Raw genomic sequence first — 9,997 nt, 5'->3', positions numbered from 1 at the left:
TATCTATGTTCCAACCGCACGGAATCTCGATACTGAATGTATGTAATAATTTGATTGAAACAATAATATAATTTTCCTCCCTTTTTTTTCTTTCATCAAATTGTCTCGTCGTTTTATTCTTTCCGCAATAAAATATCAAATACCCCTCCCCCTCCCACTGACACTATATCTGTGGCCTATCCTATACTTTTTTCAAGCTTTTATTACTCCGTTTTATCAGTTCGTGGATCCTCTAAAGAACGTTCCTTCCTTTTCGTGCAGCTTTTTCATGTACTCTGTTTGGACTGAAACTTCAATTTGCATTCACCAGTCAAAATTCCAGGGCAAACGTTCACGAGTTTTAATGGATCGGGGAGAAGTTTGAATTTACGTGTTCTTCCTTTTTACTACATCGACTTTTGCATAAAATCCAAATATTATCGGCGTCGCTGTTCTCGGCTGACTAGACATTTCACTTATCAAGGTGACGTTTCATAATGAAGCAATACAGCTTTTCAAACACTCAATTGTATCTATACACGCTCGATTTAATTAGCATATTTTCGTTCACTGCTAGAGTCACTCTATTTTTTTGCGTTTCAAAATTTGTCCAAGTGACGTCGTCGTAGGTTGGATGAAATAAAATTGAAGTGAATCCACGATCGCGAGAAAAAGAGGGTAAGAGAGTAGAAAATGAAACTTTTATGATTGCTGAATATCAAGCCGTTTCTTTGGCCATGGTTACATCGGGTTTGGACTGTTTGCTCTACTTAATGGAGATTCGAACGATGGTAAGATGATAAAAATGAATAGAAAAGAGTAAAAACGACAAGGGGAGAGAATGGGGGGGGAGAGGGGGGGGGTCAGAGAAGTGGAAGCGTTATGGTTACTGTATATAGCGGTAGTTGAGAAAAACGTGCTGGAACGATGGGACATTTAGAAAACAGCTGTTCAGGGGCGATCGAGCGGGCGTATTTAAATTCCCGAGACAAGAACCAATATCCAAGGAAAATACTGCGTAAATCAAATGTTGGAATCGAACGTAGTGCCGTATTACAGGGGATATGGACTGGAAAATTAGTCGGAATAATCCGAATGCTCCCGACACGCGCCCGGCATCAAGTTTCTCGCGAGGTTTCCTCTTCACTATACACAGACAAATATGCACATCCCACAAGTACGACGGACGGTTCAATTTTCAATTCAAGGTTAAGTGAATCGTAAAGTCAGATAACGACCCTTTCGCAATACACGCTCGTTCATTAATGCAAATCATAGAATATGTACCTGTATGAGAATATAAACAACTTTTACACATAAATATATACAGAAACAATTAACAACATTGCTCCAGCAAATCGTTTGTTTTGATATGTATGTAAAAAAACAAAAACTAGAAAAATATTTAAAGATATTTGTCAGTGGTAAAATCTTGTGGATTATAGAAAAGAGAAACTTGCAAGATTTGGACGATTAAATTTCAATCTAAATAGTGACGTCACTGGTATTTTTTGAGAATCTTCGATGGTTGAAATAAAAGAAGAAGAAGAAGAAGAAGAAGAAGACAACACACACCGAGCACAACTCACCGTGGGGAATGACGATGGATAAAAATGACGGGAATTGTCGAGGGTTATCGCGTAGTTGGTTGGTCGATCGCGCGGAATTTTTTAAGGGTTGTACGATCGGAACGGGACGCGCGCTGCCACGATACTGCCGGCCCGGCCAGGCCGTCACCGTACACCGTTCGGCTTTTGCGAGACTCGTGCGTCGCGACGCTCCATTCTCCAACGAACGACGGCGCGCCAGAGGCCAGAGACGCCGCAACGGATCACCCACGAAATTTTACTATCTCTCCTCCGCCTGCCTTAATTTCCATCTAAAATCTTACGCCAATATCGTATATCTTTCTCTTTCTCTCTGTAATAATAAAAGCACCGAAATTAAAGTAGAAGCATCTTGTACGATAAACTTGCTCGATAAGCTTAAAAAGTTTTGCTCTTGAAAACGTGAGAGATTAATATCCTTTTCTATAATTAAAATAATATATTTCTCTTCCGATGATTTTCGACTAAGACCAGTACAATATTTTTCTTAATAAATAATAAAAATTTTCTGAAATAATGTTTTCTTCCTCTGTTCTATAGATAGAATAACAAGAGATACTTGATGACATTGACCAATTTTGTATCGAGTCTGCTCAATTCGAAGGATTTTACGAACTGATTGACCGGAATTAGAATAAAAAATGTGCAACTTATCGGATTTTAAACATAGTAGCTTAATTCTCGAGAAGCACGATACAAGCTGTGAAAGACGAGCGAGTTTTCCTCGACAAGAGTCCGTGCTTTTTCCGCGCGGAAAACTTTAAGCGGATCTCCGAGCAGCCTTATCATTTCATACTCCATTTTCGAATATAACAGTGAGCCCTCTTTGCGCATAGAGAATTTTTATCCCGTCACGAAGCAAACGTGAAATTGGCCGAAAAATCAAAATGGCAGAATCATGCTGGAAATAATAGATTGTAATCCTTTTTGCAATTTTTTGCAACAACTCGGTATTCCGTTCGATTCTGGGAGACCAGTGAATCTGCAATGGTATCAGTTTCGAGGAGAGGAGCAGCGAGTGTTTGCACGAGCATCCCTTGCAGATTGCTCTATTTTCTAGCAACAGATACTTCAGAAATAAGCTCGCTAACGAGTTGACTGTATTCTCAGATTGTTCGCGACATTGTTCGGTTCGAATCCAACGAATTTCTATACACACACGCGCGCACGTTCCCGTCTCTGTTTCCTTCGGAGCCACCTCGTCGCGCGCACGTGCTACCACGCAAAATTCAATCTCCGGATTGTCGATGGAACGTGTTGCTTTTGTTTATTTTCCGTACGCTACCATGGAATGTATCAATTCATTGCACCGGACATTTCTTTATTTCGCCGAAACTTATCACGGAGTCCTTCTTTCCCTTTCATTTACCATCTCGTACTACTTTTTCTATCGACCCTTCCCTTCTCGCCTATAGTTTACATATTTATGCTTTCGTATTTTATCCAAATAAATCATTTTCGTTGTTTCTCGCTCTCTCGGCACCCTCCCCCCCCCCCCCCCCCCACACACATTTTATTTCAGTCAGTCCTCGATTCGTCTGCCCCCTCCAAAACGTCTCATCTCTCCCTCCTGGAAATCCCTTCGGTATATCCACTGCGACGCAAAGGAGAAGGACTAATCAATTTATCCTATATAGTCATAATGCGCTAAGGAATCGTCGAGCGGTAAATCTACAGAGTTCTTTAACAAATTACTTCGACAGGATAAACACAGAAACCCGAACTTCCGCTAAGACGAACAAATTCTTCAATTCCTTTAACTCGACGTTAAATGATCATAAATATTTTGCGAAAACATCAAATTTTTATAGGTTTTCTTCATTTTTCAGTAAATTTCTTGTGTAATGTTTTACTTTACTCTTTCATCAAATTTTCTATATCACGTATGTATACTTGGAACATGGAGCTGCACGAGCTCACTGTTTTCTACTTAGAAAACTAGACTTATAAAACACCGTTCACCCAAAGTTATTCTGTTACGAGAGAAAAAGAGATAAAGAGTTTTGATTCATAAACTCCGTTGAATGAATTTCGAGAAAAGCGACCACTCGATATTTTTTATTTAAGAACTTAGCACCGGTAGAATATACATATACGCGTTTACTAATAATTCAACCAAATCCCTCGATGAAACTGACAACGATTATTGCAATAACTAGTCTGTTTCGTGCAGTTTGAAAGTTTAATTCCCTGAAGATTAGATTACCGTTAATATTGTAGTTCTATTTGGAGTAATATCGATATTGTTGTCATACGTCTCAATATCGTTAAATATAATTTAACGGATCCGCTTTAGTGGTCGATAAATGAGCCGACACTTTTTCCTATGTATTTTCCATTACAATTAAATTTCTCATTGATCGCACTCGTCCAAGTCCATAGACTCGGGAGCCAATAACGGGAAATCAACAAGAGCGATCTCCCGTGTTTACCTCGACAACACCACCGAAATCCCTACGTAGAAGTCTCCAATCAGCAATTGTTCAACTGCCGATAGATCACAGCGAAGCAAAGTCTTCCCTTTTATTACTTCAGAAATAAAGCAGAGAGCTGTTCGGGTCGATCAGTTGCAGCCTGACCAGGCTATGAGCAAGACGTATCGAGGAGCTATTTCTGCTTGATTAGTATAGCTGAAATATCATTTTTTTACCAAAATCTGGATTAACATAGAAACAAATGTGGAGATTGGCACTTTCTCATATTTCAAGTACTGAATAAGCGCGATAGTCGAGCCTTGAAGGTTGATAACTGTGCCAAAGCAGTTGAGGCTATTTGAAAAATAGTGTGACGAGATTAATCGTCGCTAGTTAATCGGAAAATTCATTAGGATGCGATACTTGGCTTTTTCGAGCCTTTCATCCATCAAACCACTCGTGATAAAAGCTTCAGTTGACGTTTTTCGTATTAACGTCCAACGTACGATAAACTCGCGTGTATCCCTTTTCATTCACCTCCCTTCCCTTTCCACATTTCAACGAAAAATACCTCTAATTGTATAAGCCACGCACCTGTGAAGTTTCAAGAAGTATAATTACATTGCAGTTTTAAAAATTAATGGGAAAGGTATTACGCACTTATTGAAAAATTTGACATACGTGGGATGAATTTATTTGCGAGAGAGGGATTTTTATTAAGGAAAATTAATATATCTCTCGATGGATGTATAGGCTTTGCGTAAAAATTTATTTACATCCAGTTTTGCGTGATGTATGTGCCGTGGGTGACTTTTTCCCCGTGTACAAGTCATTGAATATAAAAAAACCAATATAGTATATCTACATTATTCGGGTTTGTTGGAACATGCAGTGGATACCCTTCCCACGATTTTCCCTGTACGCGTCTGCCTACTAAAGGAGAGCGACTACTACTTTCAAGAAGAAGGAGCGGACCGCTTTCGCCAAATGGATGATCCGTGTCGTGTAATTCTACTTCAAAGATACCACTGAAATCCTCCCCCGTCTCAATACTACCTTTGCATTTCATCCTTGCATTTTACGATTTCTTTCCTAAATAAAAGCATTTCAGCAACAAAAATCTTTGGATTTTAGACCTCTCTGAATGACGTCCTCGACCTTTGTGAATTTATTTCACATTATGAAAATATTCCTGGAATCCCTCTTATAAAATAATTTTTCGTCAGAATAAATACTGTACTATATAGATTTCTTTTTATAATGGTGAAACATAGAATTCCAGTTTTTTACCATAGCAGGTTCTACCATTACATTTAATAATATTTTAAAAGTTCTACATTCCACCGTTTCAATTTGATAACCATCACTGTTTATTATTTTTTATTATAAATTAGGCGGATGTGTGTGATATAATTGGATTTTAATTTATATCTATTTCACAGGATTGTCTGATTCAGACTGGTTACAGCGCTTCTAGACGTGACGCGCTGAATACTTTAAAATAAAGGAGGTTGAGGAATTTAAGTCACTTGGCGAGGAACAGCGCTTTCACTGTAGAAGGAAGTTACACTTGTTGTGACAATAACTTGCCATCGTGCGTATCTGCAATAGCTCTCCACTAAAAGGGACTAAAACGTGTGTATCATTCCAAAGAGCTTCGTACAAATACACTTTATTATGCTTTGTGAGACACGCAGCGTTAAATTGAAGTAGAAATAAATTACTATAATATGAAAACGGAACAAATTGTTTCAGGATTTACATTAGACCACAAAATAGTAGCAGTATTAGAAACATGGAAATATATTTTGGAATACACGTGGAAATTGGGGGATAAAACAGTGACTTCTATCGTAAATTTTCAAATTACTAGGAAATTCTCGAACGCAAAACTCATATCGGAATGCCAATGAAGGTAAACGTCCATCCACCCAGAACCACAAATAAATTCCCTGCCAAGCCAACACTATCATTTCTATGACGGTGTTGCTCGGCTATTGACATGAATATCACGTAGCCATATTAAATCGTATGAATATTTTTTACATTCACCAATTTTTATCGAGCGAAATGAAAATGTTGTAAAAATCATAAATCGGTTCTATATTTAGTACTCTTACATACTGTGTTCTCAACAGATTTTTTATTTATTCAACAATCTTCATCCATTCCATTAAAAATATGTACACTATAGTATACTATACACCGAAAACGGTTTTCATACATTATAATGTCTTTATAACAATTACGCATAGGGTTAATAATTACAATAAAAATAACTTTGTACCTCGAACCACCAGTCTGGTTAAATTGATAAATAATGTATCAAAGAGATATAGAATCTATTAAACAGTTATAAACTATTGCGTGGAAGAACTGAGTTTCATTTGTCGTAAAGGTATATTATATCACTTAGATATCTGATAATTTTTTAAATGGCCACTGTGAGTATCATAGAAAATTACAGTTTTGAGCAATAGTCGTAATCTTATTTATCCGGAGTATCATATAAGGAATCCAAAAAGAGCTTTGTCAGATCACCGACGATAGTTCTGTCTGGTATGCTTTGACTTGTTCCATAAATAGCCATCTAAAGAAAGGTATATTCTTGAATTGATTACAATAACAAATAAATGCAATAACTTACCATGCCTCCACACTCTTCATTTGGATTTTTAAGGATTTTATCCAATTCAGCACGAAAATCGTTCAAAAATTGATTAGCTACGCCTGGCTCAGTGTGAATGTGGGTGACACAGATGTGAATGGCACAGGGAAATTGAAGAGGATTTAAATTCCAACCCTTTTTATTCAAACCTTCTAATAATCGATAAATGGAGAACTGTTTGGAGCCTAGGGCAATCACAGAGGTTGCTGGGGTACCGAATATGTAAAGTGAATCGAGCTTCCTGAGTCTGTAATGCAGTAAGTATTTTGTTTTTATCCAATTTATAACAATCGTAACAAAATAGTAACGTACTCCTGTTCGATGTATCTCGAGGTCTCGATAACTTTTTTAGTAGCTTGAAGATATCCATCATACCCAAAATACATTAAAGTGGCCCAACAAGCAGCTATAATACCACCTGCTCTTGAGCCATTTACTGTTGGAGAGCCATAAATACCACCAGGCCAATCAGTAGTTACAGTGTACTGATAGTGTCTATATTTTTTCTCTCTGTACATAATAATCGACGATCCTTTCGGTGCATAACCATACTAAAATTACATTTTCCTCTGTATTAAAATGTATTTTAATTATTGTTTGTTTTCTCACAGTTAAATATAAAAACCTTATGAGTGTCAGCAGATATGCTAGTGACTCCTGGAAGACTGAAATCGAAAGGTGGTACTTTGAATCCAGCATTTGGCATAAAGCAAATAAGAAATCCACCTAAGCAGGCATCCACATGGACTGGTATATTATATTTTAAACCAATTTCGGCTATAGCCTCGATATTATCCATTGTACCGTACGGGTAATTAGGAGTTGATCCTACTAGCTAAAATAATTAGTGCTTTTATGACTTAAACAAACTTTTGAAATTAATTTTTTTTAAACAAATAAATAAATAGATAATTTAACTTTTAGATTACCATTATAGTATTGCTTGATATGGCTTTCCTTAGAGATTTGATGCAAACAGTATAGCTGTTAGGATTAACACGTACAGTACGAACTTTAATATTTAAAAATTGAGCAGCCTTGTCGAAAGCTGAATGAGCTGTAACTGGCATCACAAGCTCTGGATATTTTATACCCTTCACATCTCTTGCATAATCCCTATACGCCTTGCATACTAACAAGATTGATTCTGTACCACCGGTAGTCATCTAGAATATTAAACATCTCAATTTTCTGTATAAGAAATTATAATGCTATAACTTACTGTGCCACATGATTCCTTGTCACCATGAAACAATTTACATGCTACTCTAACAACTTCAGCCTCCATTTTACAAACACCAGGAAACACGTCTGGATGTAAAGGATTTGTATAAGAAGCAACTGCATAAACATTGGACATTAGATTAACAAGATTAACATCCTTTTTGTACACAGTGCCAGATACCCTTCCTGATTTCCAATCATAGTCTCCTAAAATTAAAATACAGATTTACAAATAAATTAATTAATCATACAGAAATTCTCTTCTTCATACCCAAATCAACGGCTACTGTTACTTTTTGAATAACTTCATCTGGGCTTAGACCTTCCTTAGGTAATTCAATTATGAAAGGTGTATTCTGCAATCTCTTTAATGCATCTTTCTTAAAGCCTTCACTGACATTAGATAATCCTTGATTGATTTTATCTCGCATTGATGGAATGTAACGTGCTAATTTATATATCTGTTTCATTCCTCTTTCAAAAATGCCTGAGAGTATATTGAAAAATAAAGATAAAAAGAGCAAGATACAGAATGATAAGATAAACTGGGATTAAAATTAAACAATGAAAATTTAATTTTCTAAATGGATTAACTTACTTTCCTGTTGAACTATAAAATTCCATAGCCATACAGAAGTGAGTACGGTAGTAGTGGTAATTGTCACTATTTGCCATGGTTCTTTATCTTGAAAGAAATTATTCACTACTCCTTTTAAGCCTCCTGAATAATAAAGTACCATATTGAGCACTAAAAAGAATTACCTTGAATTAAATACCAGCATTCAATGAAACAACTATAGATTTAACTTCCTTAATAGAAATAGAATAACTTATGTTCATTCAGATATTAAAACTTCTATTCTTATATAAAGTAGGGGGTACCCATCCAGTATTATAAGTGGTTATATTCGATAACTCGTCTAATTATACACGATTCATCTATTAATACCAAAATATTTGTCTTTCTGCCATAATTTCCGTTGTTGCGATATATTCTACGAATAACACTGTACACGTAAACAAAACACCAAATTAGTCACAGCTATTCAAACCAAAAATTATCACCTTAATTAAGTGAAACCTATTTACAGCAGGAATTTCGTTGCAAACAGTTACAAAGTACATTTAAAATTCTATTACAGTTACAGTTTAAAAGTAGTAAATATTAAGCTAACTGAATGAGTTATAATAAGGAAAAAGTATATAAAGATATTTCTTATAGAAGTTTAAAAACTAAAACATCATGAACAATCGGATGGCTAAAGGAATTTAAAACACGTGTTTTACTGACCTGAGCTACTCCGAGCGCCTCTACTACTACCAGTTACTACACTACTAAACTAACTAAATTGACGTATGCTGCATTTTCTTTCTACTTGTGAAGTAGCAAGTAGTGACAGCTGCTGGTCTGGTGGTGAACTGGTGACAGATATAATATAGGTGGTAAAGAAGATTGCCTAATGATGATAAATTGACCTAATGGACGGTAAACGATCCATGAAAATCATATTCCATAACTTTTTATTATAAACACTATATCTTATTCATACGGAATTACTTAATAGCGTACATAGTAGCTATAACATTTAGCCAAAAGTTGGTATCAATTAAGGAGGAAAAAAAAGACACTTGTACTTGTTTCCTTTTATTTACAAATATTTGGTAATCTTTAATGTACTTAGTAACAAAATTGCATTTCACATATACAGAATCATCATTAGCACTAATATAATAAATTAATTTAACAACATTTGTATATGACAAAAACAATACTGGTACAAGTGGATCAATATATATATAATATCGCGTTATATCTCAGTATTATACTCAGTCGTGAAATTCATGGGAAAATTAGCCAATATATTTATTTAAGCATGTCCTTAATTAATGATTTCTTTAATAAAAAAACGTAAAAGTTTACGTACAACATTAGCAGAAGAATGATAATTGCGTACTATTCAGCAATTGAGCTAGGCCGAACATTTTTGAACTTATATAGTCACGTTCCAAACATCATCCTTCGGACGTCCGGAATTCTCTTGTACGGATAATAATGCGTCTTACAGCTTTATACCTATATATAAGATGAAAAAACTAATGAAAAT

General features: G+C 35.8%; 1 protein-coding gene across 4 annotated transcripts; it reads right to left on the bottom strand.

Annotated features, from left to right (window-relative positions):
* Window positions 1–6,136: 6,136 nt before the first annotated feature.
* On the bottom strand, window positions 6,137–9,316 carry Sply (Sphingosine-1-phosphate lyase). Of its 4 annotated transcripts, XM_066726241.1 has the most exons (10): window positions 8,982–9,115; window positions 8,775–8,899; window positions 8,491–8,640; window positions 8,164–8,379; window positions 7,891–8,099; window positions 7,598–7,834; window positions 7,294–7,503; window positions 6,981–7,219; window positions 6,648–6,915; window positions 6,137–6,590 (listed from the first exon to the last, which is right to left on the bottom strand). In XM_066726241.1, the coding sequence occupies exons 2-10, from the start codon at window positions 8,776–8,778 to the stop codon at window positions 6,489–6,491; spliced, it is 1,635 nt and encodes a 544-aa protein (XP_066582338.1). In that variant the 5' UTR covers window positions 8,779–8,899; window positions 8,982–9,115; the 3' UTR covers window positions 6,137–6,488. The 4 variants fall into 4 exon arrangements, with proteins under 4 accessions (XP_066582338.1, XP_066582339.1, XP_066582340.1 ...); XM_066726242.1 differs by lacking the exons at window positions 8,775–8,899; window positions 8,982–9,115 and adding an exon at window positions 9,184–9,316; XM_066726243.1 differs by lacking the exon at window positions 8,775–8,899 and having other exon boundaries at window positions 8,958–9,120.
* Between the last annotated feature and the right edge of the window lie 681 nt (window positions 9,317–9,997).

This window comes from Prorops nasuta, unplaced genomic scaffold (genome assembly GCF_024137725.1).
Source record: "Prorops nasuta isolate Cenicafe-Biocafe unplaced genomic scaffold, Cenicafe_Pnas_1.2 PNAS00004, whole genome shotgun sequence".
In the NCBI taxonomy this organism is placed as follows: domain Eukaryota; kingdom Metazoa; phylum Arthropoda; class Insecta; order Hymenoptera; family Bethylidae; genus Prorops; species Prorops nasuta.
This window is presented reverse-complemented; position numbering and strand designations above follow the sequence as displayed.